This window comes from Euprymna scolopes, chromosome 17 (genome assembly GCF_053919585.1).
Source record: "Euprymna scolopes isolate OS-2025 chromosome 17, ASM5391958v1, whole genome shotgun sequence".
Lineage (NCBI taxonomy): Eukaryota > Metazoa > Mollusca > Cephalopoda > Sepiida > Sepiolidae > Euprymna > Euprymna scolopes.
In genome coordinates this window covers 96,843,656-96,865,163 of record NC_136498.1, presented here as the reverse complement: position 1 = coordinate 96,865,163, position 21,508 = coordinate 96,843,656, and the positions used below count along the sequence as shown (strand labels likewise).

The following is a 21,508-nucleotide window of genomic DNA, read 5'->3' as shown; positions in this document are numbered from 1 at the left end:
TACAGCAGCTTTGAAATTCTATTAAAAAAAAAAAAGCTAATATATTTCTCTTTACGAGAAATGTTAAGACTTTAAAAAATTACATTTGGTTTAGATTACATTTAAGATTTGTTGGAGTGATTTTAATAAAAATCGATATAAACAAATTTTTTTCTGATCTTATGACTAAATTTTAAAGAGGTAAATTTATTTTATCCGGAAAAAAATATACTTAAAATAATTCGAAAATAATTCGAAAACGATTAATGAAGTTACCTCCCTTACATGAAACCGTTGAGATTTTATAAACTTTGTATATATTTACTCCAACAAACAAAATGTAATCTAAATCAAAAATAGATAAGACGATGAGAAAAAAGTGATTTTAAATGAAAAAGATTTAATGTCTGTACAAGTAATAAATATATAATTTTTCTAGTAGAAAAATTAGATGGATAAAACCTCAATTATATACAGTAGTCTTGCATCATGAAAGTTGCAGCACCTGTTATTGAGTCTTTTTTTTTTATGTACAGTTTATCAAAATTTACAAAACTGTCGTCGGGGCGAGTTCATTAAGAGTCCAGTCTGTGCAGAAAACCTTGTGTGGACTTAAAAAATCGAATGATAACCAGGCTGGCCGAGAAAAGCATAGCTGGTCAACAGCTAAAACAATTCTCGAAGACGTAAAAAAAATTTAAAAACTTGAGGAGTCGACCGGGCGGACTAGGGAAAAACATTAACTTCAGACTGCTTGCAAAATATCACATCAGAAGTTGTTTTAGTTTTGCATCCGTCAGTTTTTAATAAGAGCACTTACTGTGATGAAGTAAGGGTTGCTCTCAAATATCCGCAAACCTCAACAAAATTTAGACCAAGACTTTTTTTTTCCTTTTAAAGCTCAATTTTCTTTAGAAAGTTAATTTAGTCAACGTCCAGAAAAGTTATTTTGATGAAAGACAAATAAATAGATTTGTGTGTGGTAAAAAAAAAAAAAAAATTTAATGGGAAGATCAGATAAAAGTTCATTAACTTTTTTTTTTGTTTACATTTTTTTTTAGCCAAAATAAATAATGAAAAAAAAACAAAACATCTTTTTCTTCGATTCATGGGTGGGTAAATCTCCTGAATTCGTTAACTTTTCTTTAAAAACAAAAATGAGCTTATATTTGTTTAGCATTAAATTATTTTCTTTCGATCATAATATGATGCTCTTTTAAACCGGCTTCGCGGACACTGGCAAATTTTGCAAGTTTTCCACAATTCAGAGGTAAGAAGCGCGTCTTGGACAAATGTTCACGGTTACATGAATTTAAAAAAAAAATTTTTTAATTTAAGAATGGGAGATGTTGATATGAAATCACATGAGATTATGATTGTTCAGTATCCGACATCCACTGTTGACGTGCTCTATGATTTGTTGTTTAAGTTTGCAGATATCGTCCCTGAGGGTGGTAGATAATTGGGACAGTTCCGAATTTTGGTCCTTAAGTTCTTTTACTCGTTCTTCCAGTCTTGCTATCCTTTCGAGTTTCCGCGTCCGACACTTTCGAGCTGCGATTCGGTTTCTGGCTCTTTTTCTCTCCAACTTTATTCTTTCTTGGGATTCCATGTTTATCGGCGAGAGTGGCGGCGTGCTGCCCAAGCATGGAACAGTTTGTGGTTCTTCCTTCAGTTTCACGAGACGGCCTTCGTCGTTTGAACTGACAGAAGAATGGGTGGACATTATTGGTATTACTGTGGTGGTACCCGATTGTAATGAAGTTAACACAGGTGGCTGAGAATTTGTCGAAAGCCGGCCGTTTACGAGATTTGTATCGGCCACCGACATAGTGTTCAACCCATGTCCGTGATTATTGCTGTTCCCATCATTCGACGTTTGAGAATATGGAAAAGTTGGGAATCTCCCGTTCGGAAAAATGGGTGGAGGTGATGTTGAATTTTTTTCTTCGCCGTAACTTTTGTGCAATTCTGCTAAGGCATCCACAAATCCCCGGGCATAGGCTTCTTGTTCTTCAGTCACAAATTTTGGGCACAGAAATTGAGTTGGGGTCGGTGTTGTGGTCACCATTCCATTCGCCTGTATAATCATTCTTTCCAATTCGGGCGAGGCTAGTTTCAGCAGGTTCAAATCGGGCGACTGAAGTAAATTATTTATTTTTGCTGGTTTCGTACTGCTTACACCCGGAGTAAAGTCCAAAGTCATGGACTTTTTTAGCCTTTTTAGGGACTCGTTGCTTGGATGACATTCGTCGTGGTAAAATGTGGTCTCCATTTTTGTGTGTAGCGCGCAAACTTAGAATAAAAAAATATATCAGTCTGTACTGTTAAAAAAAAAAAAATCCAACAAAGGAAGCTTTGCGAAAACAGAAGTATAAATATCTCCTCCAGAAAGAGTCAAACTACGTTGCCGAGAAATTCGTATGAAGTCCTATTCACTGATCATGAAAATATAAAAACTGTTCCTGTCTTTTCGATGCTATTTCAAAACGTGATCTGAATCTAAACACTAACCCCAACTCCTTTTATTCTTATGAGTCATCTCCTAAAAATAAAATGACATCACCAGGAAGCTCTCTGATTGGTTAAAGATGACATCACTTCTTAGGTTGAATCTTGGCCGTTGATTGGTCGGCTTTTTTTAAACGAAGGCCACTCAGACTGGAGCATTCAGTAGTAAGGCGCTCTACGTCACTGACACTGGCTGCATTACTGCGTAGTAAGTTTTCCTTATATGGACAGTGCAGTGCCCACACACACACACGCGAGCTCACATAGATTGAGAGTTGCGCTCGAAGTGAGGCGCGCATATACACACACAAACTTTAGAAAAAGTCCGCTTTCACGCATACAGAAATACACTTACCCACTCTCTGTAATGAAAGACTTATTCTCCCCGTACCCAGTGAACTCTAACTCTTTCTTTCTCTAACTTGACGTACGACCGATAGTCGTAGCGACCATAAGTTGTAATTTTCTTATAGCAGGTACTACTGCTAGATGTTAAAACTTCAGTATAGTAGTAGCAATTGTCTCTACCCCTTCTCCTCCTGGATAGAGGAATACTTTGCACACACGCACGAATGGGGGGGGGGTCTCTTTAGTAGGTATTGTAAGTACGAAGTAGTATCCTGATTACAAGTACACAAACGGAAGTATTCCTTTTTCTTTTTTTTGCTACTATTCTAGTTTAATATTCATTTTCTTGAACTTTTATTTTTCATATTTTTTCTATTTCTCTTTTTAAAACAGACAGAAAAATTACAATTTCTTCCTTTTTAGAACTTTTAAAAAGTTGTTTAAACTTCTTTTAGTCTGTATTATTTTTACTTTGTTGTTTATAAGAAAACTATCTTCGTTTAAAAATCATTTGTTTTTCCTGTGTTTTACTCCTCAGTGTTTACACTTCATATTTTGATTAACTCGCCAAAAAATGTCCCATGCAATTTGAAACTGTTTTAACTTTAGTTTTCATACAAACAATTAAAAATTTATTTTTAACTTTCATCACAAATTGTAAATTTTCTAGACTAAAAATATAGTATCATATTAAATTATAAAATTTTTGAATTTTTTTTAGATATCAATGTTTAATTTTATATAAAAAAATACAAATGTGAATTAATGTAAAAAAGAAATGATAAAATGATCAAAAAATATTTTTAGGGTTAACACATAGATTCGAAAAAGTTGTCAAAAAAACTAATATATAACAAATAAATGTTATCAAAAGCAAGATAAGTTACTTTTCTATCAAACTGGATATATTATTCGTGTTTTTATTCAATGTAACATGTTTATTCAGCTCGAAAACCATACATTGTTTACTGATGTATTGGAAAATTCAAAATGGCGCCCGACTCTCTCTTTAACACGGTAAGTTCGGAAAAAGGTGTTATAAATAATAAACTAGACAAAATACTATAAAAAAACACCGAATATATGGCAACCTATGTCACAGTAATATATATTGAGCGAGTTTTTAACAGTATTTTGTCTAGTTTTATATTTATAACACCTTTTCCCAAACTTACCGTGTTAAAGAGAGAGTCGGGCGCCATTTTGAATTTTCCAATACATCGATAAACACAGTATGTTTTTCGAGCTGAATAAATATGTTACATTAAATAAAAACACTGAAGACATATCCAGTTAGGTAGAAAAGTAATTTTTCTATCCTTTGATAACATTTATTTGTTTTTTGACAACTTTTTCGAATCTATGTGTACAGTAATACAAACCCAGATTATTTTCATAGAAATTGTTTTGTTTTTGTTTTTTTTTTAATTTATTTATTTTATTTATTTATTTATTTATTTATTTTTCACCCCAAACAAGGCACATTGCCACTTTGGTGTATGGGGCAACAACTACTGGGGTACTATGTTGGGATTTGGGCAGCAAGATGCCGGTTCACGTTACACTTGAACTTCTGCATGTCAGTACAGTTGGGGAAGCAGGGACCTGGAATGGAATTCCAGAGTCTAGCGGTTCTGGGGAAGAAACTACTGGAGTAGAAAGATCTTTTACATCTAGGGATCTCTACAGTGTGGGGGTGGGATTTAGCTGCCTGTCGGGTTTGTCGAGGGTGTCTACGTCATGGGGGCACAAGTGTCTGCAGTTCGCCAGAGTATTCACCATTAAAATACTTGTAGAACAGGCAGAGGGATGCAACGTTTCGTCGATGGGACAGAGGCTGAAGCTTAGATGCCAGTTCAGGACCTATCAGATTGGCGACTCTCTTTTGAACTTTGTCTAGGACTAGTAGCAGATGCAGTGGATGCACCAGCCCAAATGTGACAGCAATACTGAGTATTGAAAGAAAACTACTAACACCCGAAAGTATCCTGTACTTCTATAAGGCCACCATTCGCCCATGTATGGAGTATTGCCAATACTCCATACATGGGCGAATGGTGGCCTTATAGAAGTACAGGATACTTTCGGGTGTTAGTAGTTTTCTAGCACGGTAGAGAGAGCCTACCTTCTTCACAGCGGCCTTGGCAATGCTTTCAATGTAATTGTTCCAACTCATGTTATGTACTCTCAGATAAAAAGTCACTGGCCATTGTTTGTGGATGAATTGTGTTCACTAAAACTTATTTTGATTTTATATCATATTTTTGGCTATTTTATCAGTTGATCTCTTTATAAAATAGTTTCATTAAAAAAATCTTAATGATGTTTTTCGATAATTAACTATCAAAATTAGAAAATAAATTTCAGTACTTGTGTAATATTCAGTCCGATATATATATAATAGAATTTTCAACTTTTACCATATCTTTTAAATTGTTAGGTGGAAGTACAAAATAGTTTTTTAAAAAACGCTCTGCATTAAGAATAGGTTTCTGAATAATAAATTATTTCAACACGATCCGTATTCTACAAAGTACCTAAATTTCTTACCACTTAATATCAAAAGAAATAGAAAATAAAATTAACTTGGGTTTTTCTCTTCTAAAAATAACAAAAGAAAAACAGAAAATACCTACTTTACCTATTTTAAAGTTTTTTTTTTGTTGTTGTTTTTTTTAACTCATGGAAAATAAAATTGTATTATTTGCCAAATTCTGACCAAACATTTCTCTTAAATTCTTTTGTATAATTGGCACTTATAGATGTCCAATGTTGGAAAAAGTAAACACACAAGTGTCAAATTTAGTCAGATGCGATGCAAGAAATTATTTTATAACTACATAACAATTACTTGGCCTTCGGGACAAGATCAAAGTGTAGTATCTGTTCTTCAGATGCTGCAGGCTGCACTTCAATTTCTTGTTCTGTCAGTGGAGGAGAAATCCTTCACAACTGAGACAATTTTTATTTTTGTTCCTTTTCTCCACATTAAAAAACGACCCTGGTGTCTAACTCTGTCCCGTGGGGAGGCATTGTAAATAGGAACTACATAATTTTTTACTTATCAAAAGTTGTATTAACTAAAACCGTGCGTGTGTGTGAAGGTCTTTACGTGATTTAGTTCAGTTTATATTGATGACGTTAGAGCATGCTGTCTGTAAGAAATGTAAACAACAATACTGCTGTCTGTGCAGTGCGCACATAAATCGAATGATCTGAAGTCTATATAAACCAATATCTCTTTAAATCTATTTTTAATCATTTTATTATATTAACATGTCGTTTTTTCTTGAACTCTGTATTTCTTTTTTTATCATGAAGTTAAATCGAACAATACAAACAATCTTTATTTACTGTTTTTGTGTCCGACCATGTCAGCTGGTTTCAAAGATTATTACTAATAATTCCTTTTAGTTTGAATTCTACAAATAAACTACTTTCTGATTTAGTTTTTAAAAGTAAACATTTAAAACAAAGAATTCACCTTGAAATTAAGTGCAGTTTTATTAATATTTTAGTTTTTAAATTTACTCAAAGCAGACGTATTTTTGTGACGTCACAGCACGTGTTAATTTTATTTTGAAAAGTAAATTAAGATTTTTTTAAATTATTTTTTCATCAACGTTCATCTTTCTTTTTCTAATACATTTTTTCTCCGTGTGTCCATCTTTGTTTCCATGAATTAAAAATAAACTTTAAAATTGTTTTAACGGATTCAGAAACTACAATAACATACGCAAATAACAATATTTAAAATACATCAAATATATAAAAATGAACAATAGACTTGGAGAAGCCTGGTGGAGCTGGGGCGGGCACCATCGGTCGATATACAAATTGAAATATCAACCTTGAAGAAGACAATAGTCCGAAGAAAATTGTAGTCAATCACCTTAAAAAAATTGTCTCCCCCTCCAAATGATTGCTTTTTTTTTTTTTTTTTTTTTTTGCGCTAATTATTTCATTACAAGTATGAAACGAAACCTTAATTACTATAATATTTACTACTTAATTTATTCGATTTTTAATATTTTATTTTTTGATTCGGTGTTTTTTTGTTTTGTTTTTTTGCTTTTGTTTTTTTGCTTTTGTGTTTTTGTTAAATTTGTTGTCAAGCCGGGGATGAGGCATCCTCCCGGATACCAGATGTTCACCCGCTATCTTGTATATTCCAACCAGGAGACCATTTTAAGATTCTAACCGTCCCTTTAAATGCATTTGTCTGAATCTTTTTTGCACTTGGTTCACTGGGTATAGTTGCCAGATTAACCAATTTTTTGTCTGCAAGCAGAAATTACTTTCTAATCAACAGTGTAAAGCCTTCAAAATATCTTTTGAAAGTTGCATAATTATGAATTAAACAGATTTCTGCGTTTTGTTTTTTGTCCAAGTTAATTAAAAATGGCCAGAACGACGATTATTTTGTTGTGCTAAATTCAAGCCTTTAAACTGTCGATTATACTCCATCTAAGACTAATTGAAGCAGATATTCTTTGACTGTCTTTATCGTATCATTCATTGACCCTTTTGTTTTTAACTTGTAAATGCGTAGTCTGTTTTTACACTGATTATAAAAGCAAACTGGAAAGAATATTTAAAATACGATGGAAGAAACTAATTTTTGTTTTTTAGTATTGTTTCGTCTGTGTTTTTGTGTTTTCTGTAAGAAATGATGGCAATCAAATGAATTATCGTTAACTGAATGTTAATGATACATACAACTGCTAATCGAATAGTTGCTAAAAGTTAAAACGGTTTTGTTTATTTTGGGGTTTCTAGCACACACACGCGCGTGCACACACACACACACACGCCCGCTCGCGCGTTTAGGTGTTGCAGTGATAGCAGTTAAAGTAAAATCTGTTGCAAACCGCTTGAAAACAAGGCGGGAATTTCGTTCCTTACCGTTTTTATTCTAAATATAAACATGACAATGTGCAAACGATAAGATTCATTTTATGTGTGCTCACGTTAACTCGGAATTATGGTATTCGATTTACATAATTAAATAGAATTGTATTGACAAATATCTTTTGCTTTTGTCAAAGAAAATAAACTATTTTTTTAAAATAAAGATGTATAATGTTTTGTTTAAAGCTTTGCTTGTTGTAATTTTCTCATTTTATTGAACAAAAAAAGATATCCGTCAAAATAAAAATAGAGAAAACGAATGAGTTGCTGTTATGTATGTTTGTCATGGAATGTTTTGGGGATTTTTTTTTTTTTTTATGTGACACTGTCCGTTTAAGTAAACCAAAATGGGGAGGATTCCTGATGGTTACAAGAGTTGTGGTCGAGTCCTATCAGCATATCCCAGTATTACCTTTCAAATGACCAGCAATAAATCAATCTCACAGCCTCCTTAACGAGTGGTTAAGTCTATCCTTCCACGACTTGGAATGATAGACTACCTAGAAGCTGAACAGCAAACATTTAAGCCCGAGGTCCACAGCAGTAACGCATGTGGATGATTTGTTTTGTTTGTTTGTTTGTTGTTGTTATCATTATTATTATTATTATTATTATTATTATTATTATTATAGTATTATAATAATAGTAATATTACTATAATAATAATATTACTATTATTATTATATTATAATAATAGTAATATTATTATAATAATAATAGTAATATTATTATTATAATATTATAATAATAGTAATATTATTGTTATAGTAATATTATAATAATAATAGTAATATTATTGTTATAATAATAGTAATATTATCATTATAGTAATATTATTAGTAGTAGTAATATTATTATAATAATAATAATAATAGTAATATTATTATTGTTATTAATAATCATCTACGTCGACCAAATATATATTAAAAATCAATTTATACTGAAATTTAATTGGAAAATGCCTTTACGCCGAGATTTCACTTCATTAATGAATTATATGTTTATGAAATTCAAGCAACAGACGAAGAGAGGGCATTAAACGAAATTGGGTATTGGATTATTTTAAGACATTTTAATAACATTTTTCGGGTGATGGCTATTTGACACCTGAAACATGCACGTATCATTTGGTTGAATGTTTTCGGGGTTTTTCGTTGTTGTTTTTTTTTTGTTTTTTTTGTTTTTTTTTTTGTCGTTAAGCTTAAAGCTAAAATTATGGGTAGTAGATGAAAAAAAAGTAACGAATCTATTTTAAAATCTGATGACGCTGCGGCGTTGAATTATTTTTTTCTGATCACTTAAAGATGAAATAGTAAGAATCGCGTGTTACTTATTTGAGTCCTTGAAAGTTATTGGTTTTTTTTATGATAAACCCATTAAAAATGAATGTTTACTGGATCCTTTAGACAATCAACAAGCAGGCATGTGTTCTTCGGACTCGACATGTGGGAACGCTTGTGTATGTGTGTTAAATAGGTTTCCCGGGTTTGGACATTCTAACTTTCGTCCATCTTAACGCAAAGTTAATTCGAGCCATTGGCTACGATCAGATGTTCTGATAGTGCATTTCACCTATTCTCTCCTCAATCAGTGAAGGAGAAATCTTTCTAAACTGAGACTCTTTTTTTTTTTCTTTTTTGTCTCAATTCAGAGTACTTCAATTTGGGGAACTTGTCTAACTCTTATCACCGTGGGGAGGCAAATCAGTACAAGTACACATCGGCCAATGTTACCGTGAAACAAATTTGTATATATTATATTACTATACCATATATACTATATTACTATACCATATATACTATATTACTATACCATATATATTATATTACTATACCATATATACTATATTACTATACCATATATACTATATTACTATACCATATATATTATATTACTATACCATATATACTATATTACTATACCATATATACTATATTACTATACCAGTCTGGTGGTCAAGTTAGTAATATTTGCGCTCTCTCTGATAATAGCTATTGAAACTCAAATCAAAGGCTCCAGGCTCATCTTTACAAACATAATACCATATGTTCTTTGTGTTTACGTCATCAGAACATTAAGGACACATTATTTTTGTATATTTAAACACATTTTCAGATTCTTTCAAATGGTGATTCCCTTTTGACGGGACACGTGGTAAATTGATGTTTTAATTTAGGGGTGTAAATGAACCGTATGACATTTGTTTTTAAACTTTAATGCTATTCACTACTTTCTATTCTCCAGTTTAAAGGCTTCAAAATTACTTTTGCATTTTAAAAGGTCATGATAGTAAAAACAAAAATAAATGTATAGCATTAAAAATATTAATGATTATTCCGTGCTCCTAAGGTAAACTTTATCACGCTTCCGCTTCTCTATGTATTAAAGAACCGACAAGTTTACAAAAAGCATAGGAATTTTATTTTGAACTAAATTATTTTTAAGCATTAAAAAGGATGTGTATATATATATATATATATATATATATATATATATATATTCCTCGCAGGCGACGTACGTTTGTTCACGACTACCATCTGATGACCGCAAACAACTGTATTTTCTCTGGCCACTCTAAAAAGGTGGCTATTATCACCAGTCTTTCTTTATCTTGTAAAATAAAATCCACTACTTAATTGCTCCGCCTTGAAAACGCGTGATAAAAACGATACAACTGCCGATGTGATCGCCAGGTGAGGTAATAGATTATTATAGAAACTGGCAAGGGGGCACTTTGGCTGATGGGACGTATTATTATCCGTTCGTGGCGGGGGTAATTTTAATCGGAAAAAAATACTTTCTTAAATATTTTCAAGAAATTCTCTTCGGTGTTTTTTTTTTTTTTTTTTTCATGGAAATACTTTGAGAATCGGAGTTTCCTTGCAAACGGACTACTCCAGTGGAGTAGTACTCACTCCACGCCTAACCATTTTTTTTCCATTATACAGTAACTCCTAAATATGAAATTGACATTACTCTAGTTCTCTACCTTTTTTATTTAAAAGAAAAAAATGTGCAAATAAGACTGCTGGACTTGAAAAAAAAAAATAACAATGGTCTATGGGTCTCTTTCTATTTGGAAAACAAAAACAAGCAAAAAAAAAAACAAAAAAAACGCGGTAATTTTAAGCAAATAGGGACTAATGCATATGTTTGTTTCTTCGTGAGTGTGGGGCTGCGGGGGGGGGGTACAAGATCAGTTAATGTGGGGAATCTAGCGCCCCAAAAAGGGATACTCTGGGTTGGGATAAAATTTTAATTTGGAAGGATTTCTCCTGTAATGACCGAGGACAAAACAGATGAAGTATTAGAACAGATGCTATATATTATACTCCTCGCCAAAAAGGTCAAGATATTCTTAGTTGTGGAGATTGATAACAAATTGTTTTTTGTATTGTGAAAAAGCGTCAATAAAATAGACGATATATGGGATCAATTAATTGTGACAACTATTGCTCACTTATATTGCGTTTTTTATAGATTTTTTTTTGTCTTTGGCATTAAAAAAATTAAATCTTAGAAAATTTAAAATAGATAAAATATTTCAAAATACCATTGAAAATTCAAATGATTATATTTTTTATTATTATCTTATATTTAAAACAGAAGTGGGGAGTCGTGAATATTTGCGATTCTTTTGCTCATGTAGTCAGCAGTCAGAATTGTTTATTTTACTAGTGGGAGGTAGGGCTTGCCCGGGCGTAAAATACGCTTAAATATATTTTAATTTATGCAGATTTCATATTTAATATTATGGAGTTAATTTTCTACCGAAGTGTGTGTGTGTATATATATATAAATCAAGTTTTTTTTTTTTTGCTTTGTTTTTTAATAACTTGGGTGCCATCAGTTAGAATCGAAACCAAAACATTTACGGCTCCTACCAATGTAGGCATGGAGAGATAGGTAAGAAAAGATTTAAGGCTATTTTGACCGAGAGCGCTCGAAAAAAGTATGTCCGAAATCAGCTGGTAAGTCAAAATTGCGAAATATGAAACGAAACATGCGTCCAGGCTATTGAAAGAGAATCTTTCATTTAAGTGGAATTTGAATTAAAATAATAAAATCGATTTTTGTAAATTTGAAACTTTTTGAATAAATGTAATCCATAGAAAAACTTTAAAAAAATAAATAAAATAAATTTCATTTCACAAGAATTTTAATTTAAATTAAACAAACGAACGTATCTAGTCATAACTTCCTTTTCGTTTGTAATATTTTATTTTTATTCAACTTCTCTTTAAATGCAAAATATTTCGGTAAAAAAAGTTGATTTTATTATTTATTTTATTAGTCGGAAAAACAAAGATTTAGGTAAAAAAAAAATCTATGTAAGTGTTCAGTAGCGATCATTTGTTGACCACAAAGTGACTAAAAACTTATTCAGATAGGTAGAAGAGTAACTTATCTGGCCTTTGATTACATTTGTTTGTTATTGCTTTTTTTACCACTTTTTCATACTTAATAAATAGTTGGAAAAGAGATGAAAAAAAAAAAGTCGATTTTATTTATTTATTTTTATTCAAATTCCACTTAAATAAACTTTCAATAGCCGAATACATGTTTCGTTTCATATGCCCGACGTTTCATATTTCGCGATTTTGATTTACCTGGTGATTTCGAATGCTCTCTGTCAAAATAACCAGATTAAACGACTTGAATAAATAGATTGAATTTAGGCATACGTTGAAAGAATAAAAATATGTCGTCAAGTTGAAATGACCAACTGGCCGACATATTTCTATACGAATTATTCAGTCATCCAAACAAAGATTTTACTCGTTATAAACCAGATTCGGTGTGATTACTATTTTCTGTTAATTTCATTGTTATAAGAGTTTATCTATTAAATATTTACACACAGACAGACATATCTACTATTTTATTTATATAGACTGCAGTTTGTTTTATTTATTTTTACTCATAAATTGAAGGTGTGTTAATACAGTAGACCTCACGGTTGGTTCTCCCATGAGATTTTTGTCATTTTCTATCCATACATCCAGCGTTATTTCAATGTTTTTAGAATCCCGTTGTGTTATTGGCATGCTTTATTTAATTTCAAAATCAACCCGTAAACATTAAACAACCACTAATCGAAATTTTGGAGGAAATGTGAGTTTACTTTAAGATATTTTCATTCCTCCTTGATTAAGGTGGCGGGCACAGGCCACAGCACAGCCATTTCCCTAGGTTAATCGATAAGTGTTTCAATGACCAATGAACCATTAATTTGAACTTTGACTACAAATTAAAGCATAAAAAATATTTGCTAAAAGTTGCCATTTTTTAACACCTTGATGAAAAATCATTCTTGTTTTTTTTTTTTTCTTTTTTTTTTCTTTTTTTCTTGGAAAATTTGACTGAAGTCGGTTTTCTGCGTTCATAGTTATTGGTCATACTTCAATTTTTATAAATTTTAAAAAGTCTGACAATAACAAAACATATCCCATTTCCATTCCGATTAATCACCGACAAGGTAGCCCGTCTGTTGACAACGCGTGTTTCAAAAGACACATCGAAGTGATCGCTTAACAACTGGATTCGAATCCAATTAATCAAAACGTTAAAAAGTTTCATAATGAACTTGCACCCACCCTAAACTTTTATGCATGTCCGATATTTTGATAAACCCTAACAATAAACGTGCTTCAAAGCGGTTTACTTTCAAACATCAGCTAGCTGAATCCTTGTCGAAGTTATCAAAATACAAAACAATCCTAGTGCATAATATGAAAAAGTAATTTCTCTTTTAGGGCGACGGGAAATATTTGAACAACTATCTTTTTTCATCAAACCCACCTGCTTTGGAAGAAAAGTTTGTTTAAAAGCAGTTTCAATATGTTTTTATTTGCTGTGTGTTAGAAACTTGTACAAGACAATGTTGTAAACACATTTGCAGCGAATGAAAAAAATGCTATAATTTTATTTATTTAACTGCCCTAAAAAAAGCACACCTTTTTTTCTTAAATAAATTTAAAATTGCCGCTCGATGATGTCTCATGTTCCGCAAACGTGAATATTTTGGATAATGTTCGGTTTTCCTACGTGAAACGTCAAATCAGCCTACTTTTCAAAAAGTGCATTTTTAATCGGAAAATGCGGTAGTTAAACAAAAACTTTATCGTATGCACTCGGTAATGGGATGCTCTTTATCAGTAATGTAAACGAACTTTTTTTTTTTTTAAATTGCTGAAATTTCTTAGCATATTATTCAATACGATAATGAATTTGGTGGCTGGTTGTGCTACCAAAATAAATTTGTTTACCAAGCTTACATTAAGTATTTTTTATTGTTATTTTTGTCGGAGTTGTACAACCATCACCCCATGCGTAATTTCTATACTGATAGGTTTTTTTGAAATTTTTTCACTGGATTAATTAGACACGAATTAACCAGATTATAAAAAAAAAATTGAAAAAAGAAAAATCATTTCGACATTTAAAAGGAGTGCTCACTTTTTAGTTACAACGTTTTGGTAAATCGGTCACCCATTTTTTTTTCTCTGTCTCTAAACACGGTAGTGTCTTCGGACGATAGTCCCATGTTGATGAAGCTATATATCGGGAGGCGTACGATATGAAAATTGACAACAGGATGGAAAATTATGAAACATTTCTCCAGCATGTTAGTGAAATTAATAATGCTTAAACATTTTTTTAAACATGCTACATTAAATAAAAACACTAAAAACATATCCAGTTAGGTAGAAAAGTAACTTATCTTGCCTTTGATAACATTTATGTGTTATATATTTGTTTTTTGTTTTTTTGACAACTTTTTCGAATCTGTGTACAGTAATAAAACCCCAGAAACTAAATAAGTTAAAAAAACAAAACAAAAACACTCGAAACTTTAGTTTCATAAAAGACAATCAAAAGCCATGTTCATTCTTTTCTTTTTTCTTTGAGAAACAAAAATATTTCTGACTTACAAATGCAGTAGAGGCTCATGTCATTTTTACTTCCTATGGTTTTTTTTATGTACTCGCGTTTTTGTTGGTTACAAAATGGGTGACTGATTTACCAGAACATTGTAACTAAAAAGTGAGCACCCCTTTCAAATGTCGAAATAATGATTTTTTTTTTTTTCATAATTTGGTTAATTAGTGTCAAATCAATAATAATCCAGTGAAAAAATTAAAAAAAAAAAAAAACTATCAGTATAGAAATTACGCAAGGGGGGGGGTGATGGTTATACAACTCCGCCTTATTTTTATTTATTTATATAATAAAAACAAAATGTTGGTTTGGGATATCTACATGAAGAATCTTGCCATCCTCTCTATTTTATTTATTTTCGTCTCCCCCCCCCCATTTTTTCTATGGATTATTATCGAATGAACTAGTCTACCAGATTATCAAAAACAAATGAAAAAAGTCAATATTTAAATATTTGTAAGGGGTGCTCAGTTTATAATGCAACGTTCTAATAAATCGATCACCCATTTAGAACCACTCGATATTTTCGGGCCAAATTACGCTAATTTAGCCTTTTTATTAAGTAGCTTAGCCACTTTTTAATTTCGAATTTTTTTAAATTTTTTTAAAAGGCTAAATTCGCGAAATTTTACCTAAAATCGTCGAGTTGTTCTAAAGTAGATGATCGGTTTACATTACGTTGCATTATAAATTGAGCACCTCCTACAAATATTTAAATATTGACTTTAAAAAATTGTAATAATCTGGTACTAGTGCCCATTCGATAATAATTCGCTGAAAAAAAAAAAATGAAAATAAAAAAGAGGAGCCAAGATTTTTCAGGTCCGCGTCTAATTTAATAAGGACCCTTAACTTTCAAATTTACCATCAACAATTTATAAAAGAAGGTTTTACGGCATATAAGTTTGAACGCTGTAATTAAAAAAAAATTAATTTCGAAGAGCGCTATTGAAACACACCCTCTCCTTCAGGCGCCACCTAATGGGTTAATGCCTTTGGTCTCGTGTATGTGAAAAAATACCCATCTGAAATTATTCTTTCCTTAATTTGAAATATGTATTTACCTTTTTTGTATTTTTTTGCGGACGTATTGACCAGACTACATTTAGAATTTATACACACTTATTTATTTCAAAGAAACTAAGACCTTTTTCTTACGCGTATCTTTACCGAAAGACAAATTAAAAACTACCTATCCAAAGTTCGTATCACCGCCAACAACTGTTTCATACGCGTAGGATGTGGCAAAAGGTTATTTGATTAATGAAATCCCAGTGTCTTTCGATATTCAGCTTCATTTATAAAAGTTCTTGTATCTCGGAATTATTTCAAATTGGGAGGTCACAGAAGAAAGGAGCCAGATAAATACCAAAACATCATTGATTAAAAGAAAAAAGAAAATCACAGTATTCAACTGTTTGAAATTAATATTTTTCTTAAAATGTTCGAAAAAAAAAAAAAAAACTTGAAAAACAAGTAAAGGGAGATAACCCAATAATTAGCCGCCGTTTCTCTAAATCTCGCACGGGCATCACAACTTCCTGTCAATTAATAGCACTACTACATTTACAACGTTTTTATGTTGACAGAAATGTACTTCCTTAAAATTTTTGACAGTTTTATGTATCTATTCCAGACTAACGAGTGTAAATATCAATAATGTTCTTATGTGTGAAAATACAGAGTAATCAATTGATGATTGCTAATTTTCTGGGCAGAAAGAGGAAAAAAAATTACGAACCAAACTTCAAATTACATTCTTTGCTACTATTTGTTTTTTTTCTCTCTCTCTCTCTCTCTCTCTCTCTCTCTCTCTCTCTCTCTCGTTTATGGACACACTTCTTATTTATCAGAAAATCTAAAATCTCACGGGCACTCATCTAACACTAAAAAGCATTTACCAAATTACAAACTTTTTGTTTAGATTCTTTACGGATTTTATTGGTGAAATCTCTTTGATCTTAATCTCTATATTTGTGTGTGTGTGTGAGAGAGAGAGACTATTCTTGAGTTTCTCGTTTCTACGTGATATGCACATTTTGCTTCTATTTACTATAATTCGACTTTTTATTGGAGTCAAAATGTTATTGCGTAAAGTAATGACCAGAAAATTTCCTAATCGTTATAAGAATTCAATTACGAAATTAAATCCACCAGAATGCTTTTCGGTTTTGTTGTAAGCAAGCTATTTTAATCTGTTAATAATTAAAAAAAAAAAAATGGAATTATTTCATGATTATTCGGCATCGGCATTTAAACTATAGAATAGAAAGTAATTTCTAATTTTAAAATTCTTAGCAAATAAAAGATTAAAAGTTTTGGAATCTATGTACATTTGATACTTTTATTAAAACATCGCCTTAAAATTATAATAGTTTGGTTCAATTACTAACTTTCAAAATTCTATTTCGTTTTGTGTGTGCATGTGTGTGCGGAACGGTCTCAACCAAACTCCTTTCAATTTTTGGTCTAGATTTAAAACTTGATATATAGGGTATTTAGAACTTGTGGAACAAATTCGATGCGGTTTTTAGCCGATACAAATAGCTGCTAAACGGTCAAAATTGAAAAAAAAAATGGACCTTGGCAGGAGTATGTCGACTAAACATGTGTGCAAATATACATTTAAAGTCAGTTAATTTTTAAAGTTCTGATATCCATCTGTTGTTAGCTCAGATGGTAAGGAATAATAGAGCTATATGTTTTAGTTGACGACACCGTCTTTGTAATCACATCTATATATTGGGTACAATATAATAATCAAGAGTATTGGCTCTATAATAATAAATATGAAATCTGCATGAATCAAAATATCATATTTAAGCGTATTTTACGACCAGGTAATGGTAAGCAGCCTGCTAGTATATAACAAAAATGAAAGTTAAAACGATTCCCGTGCAACGTTGGATAGGTATTTAGTAAAATTTTAATTGTTCTATTAGACTTTAAATCTCGGTCTATTGTTTTTCCTAGATCCAAATTTGCAAGAGGCCGCTTGAAAATTTCTTTTGAAAGAAATACTATTAATAAACGTAACACTGCTCCTGTTGGGTAAAATCTCCCCTAAATTCTGCAGAATAGACTTTTATCAAAACTGAAGACGCATCACAGACTCTTACATTTTACACTACGTAATGAGATTACTTTTCTTTAGAATTTTCAAAATGATTTGAAATTTTTATTGAATGCAATTTTTTTTTTCCGTCAGGATTAATTTAATAGAAAGTGAAGTTTAGTTTTGACGAAACTAAAATTAAAAAAAAACGATTTAACGTGGATAAGCCTAAAATAATTTTTAGGTTCAATGTGTGGGGGCTTATCTTAAAAACAAAAATAAGCCGCTTTTAGCATGTATTTTACTGTCCCCCCCCCCAGAACATTCGCCTTTTAGTTAGGAACAAAGTGTTGTATCAGTCTATTCTATTCTCGTCCCTCTAAACTGAGGCAATTTATTTTTTGTTTCAATCCAGAGTGCCCCTTTTGGGGTATTGGATTTTCCCCACATTACAATTGTCCTTGTGCCTAACTTTATCCTAGTGGGATGGCAACTACATGGGATTAATTGTTTTAACAAAAAAACTATTTTCAATTTAAGAATAAATTAAATGCAAGGAAATTCTGTGAAAATGTTTTTAGTCTTTTAAATTACTTTATCGACCAAAAGATCTGCATGAAAAATTGGATTCCTGCATTTTGCATACAGAACTAAATAAATTCTTGCTAACGGTAAATTGTATCCCTTAATCGATTTGAAATTGCTGAAATAATAGTATTTCTATTTATCATAATTATTTAATTATAAAATTTGTTTTACCTTTGTTAAAAATACTATTCTAGTTAAATGTAATTCATACTTGAGTATACAATACAACAGTATTTTACATGACAAAGATTTTAATTGAAAGATTTTGCTAAATATATTCTAGGTAAAAATGTTTAGAAAAACGTTTTCGAAATAAACTTTATTTGAATTTATATAAAACTAAGTTTTTAATATCACGGCCACCGAGAGTAAGAAGAAGGCCTGTTAACTGAAAAATGTCTGCAGGCAATGTAGGTAACATTTGTCAGACTGTCAGTACTATATGAGGGCCATTTGAAAAAGAGCAATAAAACGTTTTTAAAAAGAAAAAGGAACACAGTTCGATTCATACTGAAACTGAACTTTATTCAAAGTAAAATATAAACATTATCTATGTAAAATTAAGTAATTTTAAAGCAATATACAATTTAATAATGATAAAACTGAATTATGAATTTAGGGAACAAACAATTAAAGAAACATTAAACAAATATTTTTTGGCCTTCGGAGCAAGATCAGTGTAGTATCTGTTTTGATGCTACACTTTACCTTTTCTGTCTTCGGTCGGTGGAGGAGAAATTTTTCATGACTGAGATTATTTTTGTTCCTATCCAGAATGCCCCTTATTGGGAAGCTGGATTTTCTCCACAAGATTATATGTTGAAATATTTAAATAACTATTACTTTAAATACAGAAATTATATTTAAAGTTTTGGTTTTCTGTTCTTCTATGTCCATTTTTCCCCCATGTTTTTCATCAAAACGTGTAGCATATTAGTTGTCTCACAAGCCATCATCAGTGATTGTTCACTGACAGTAACCTGTGGTGTTCCCTGGAGACCAAGTGACAAGTCTCCCCAGATTTCCAGTGTTCTCCACCTTTTGACCACTTGTGCAGATGATTGCATGTTATCGCAACAGCCGTTGTCACTGATTTCTCGTTGGCATCAGCCATTGATGTTTCCTGGGGTTTGAGTGACAAAATGCCTCCTCAAGGTACCAGATTTGAACTTCACACTTCCAGTGAAGATTTGGTCAGTACACTCTCACCTCAGTCTTTCCATCCTCCCTGACCCTTCACAACTAGTTGGCATGGTGTGGCGCCAGTCGATGTCATCTACACTAGTTGTTTTATTATTATTATTATTATTATTATGATAATAAGGGTGCTTGTGCAGTGTACACACGTGTATTTTAAATATTATTTTCAAGTTAAATTAAATTTTAGGTTTGTATTACTGTACACATAGATTCGAAAAAGTTGTCGAAAAACAAATATATCACAAATAAATGTAATCAAAGGCAAGATAACTTACTTTTCTACCTATCTGGGAAGGTTTTTAGTGGTTTTACTCGCTTTAAAATGTGTAATCGCTTCAAAAATCATACAATGTTTATCAATATATTTTAAAAAGAAAAATATCGGCATTTTGTAACTTATCTTGGCTTTGATAACATTTATTTGTTATATATTTGTTTTTTGACAACTTTTTCAAATCTGTGTACAGTAAAACAAACTCGTTATGTAAATTATTTACGGTTAAAATGTTATAAAAAAAAACAAAGAATTGAAGTTTTAAATATATTTCAAAGAAATGAATTACGCCCCGTGATAATATATTGATAATTCACCAATTGTAGAAAAAAAAACAAAAAAACACTGCCGTGAAAAATGCTTACTTTAAAATATTTGAAAATACTCAGTGAAAAGTTTTATTTATTATTAAAAGAACGGACTGAAAAATATTATATAAAAATTGGAGTTTGTATTACTGTACACCTAGATTCGAAAAAGTTGTCAAAAACAAATATATAACAAATAAATGTTATCAAAGGCAAGATAAGTTACTTTTCTACCTAACTGGATATGTTTTCAGTGTTTTTATTTAATGTAACATGTTTATTCAGCTCGAAAAACATACTGTGTTTACCGATGTATTGGAAAATTCAAAATGGCGCCCGACTCTCTCTTTAACACGGTAAGTTTGGAAAAAGGTACTATAAATATAAAACTAGACAAAATACTATTAGAAACTCGCTCAATATATATTACCGTGACATAGGTTGACATATATTCGGTGGTTTTTTAATAGTATTTTGTCTAGTTTATTATTTATAACACCTTTTCCCGAACTTACCGTGTTAAAGAGAGAGTCGGAGGCCATTTTGAATTACAAACAGACAAAAGTATATAGAAGCTAAAATTGATTGTAAGAAAATAATAGCGACAGCTAAGAGAGGATATACTGGAACTACCAGAAAATGTATTGAAGCGCAGAAATTAGAAACTCATGATTTCTAGAAAATCTACAAGTGTAGTAAATAATGAGCAATCAACAATCTCCCCACTATCCAACAGTCATGAAGTTGCTTGCATGGCAACCAAGAAGGCTAACATGCTTGCCAATCGGTTTGCTTCAAACTCTATATTGGATCCTGCAAACTACTCCCTCCCTGATTTTCCTCTGCAGAAACAAACCACACTAGATGATCTGAAAATCACCCTTTCTCAAGTGCATGATATCATAAAAAACTTAGACCCCTCAAAAGCATGTGGACTTAATCTCATCCCGGCTGTACTATTAAAAAAATGCTCTGCTGAAGTTGCTCCATTTTTCTCCAAACTTTTCAACAAATGCCTTAATGAATCATGCTTTCCTAACTGCTTCTGTGGTACCAGTTTATAAGAATTCTGGTAAAAGAACTGTCTCATTAAATTATCATCCCATTAGCCTCCTTCCTCTCTTCGCCAAGATATTTGAGTCTATAATTAATCAAGCTCTAGTCTAGCACTTTACAGTTGCTAAACTTCTGTCTGACCAACAATATGGATTTAGGCAAGCCTGTTCTACAGCAGATAGTCTTACTGTAATCTCTGAACGTATATACCAGAACTGCTAGACTTTGGAATTCCCTTCAGGGTTCCTGCTTCCTCGACTGTACTGACATGCAGAAATTCAAGTGTAATATAAACAGACATCCTGCTGCTCAACTCCTTATGTTATATCCCAAACT

The 21,508-nt window shown here is 31.5% G+C and overlaps 1 protein-coding gene and 1 long non-coding RNA gene across 11 annotated transcripts in view; one reads left to right on the top strand and one right to left on the bottom strand.

Annotated features, from left to right (window-relative positions):
- Positions 1–21,508, top strand: part of LOC145296852 (uncharacterized) — a 345,814-nt gene that overhangs the window by 9,621 nt on the left and 314,685 nt on the right. The window lies entirely within an intron of this gene.
- On the bottom strand, positions 360–2,520 carry LOC145296851 (transcription factor Jun-like). Its single transcript, XM_080142987.1, has one exon. It carries the CDS (start codon positions 2,252–2,254, stop codon positions 1,340–1,342), a length of 915 nt encoding a protein of 304 aa, XP_079999113.1. The 5' UTR covers positions 2,255–2,520; the 3' UTR covers positions 360–1,339.

Bases quoted from the DNA above. Each gene is read 5' to 3' on its own strand.
- LOC145296851 (XM_080142987.1), bottom strand. From the start codon at position 2,254: ATGGAGACCACATTTTACCACGACGAATGTCATCCAAGCAACGAGTCC.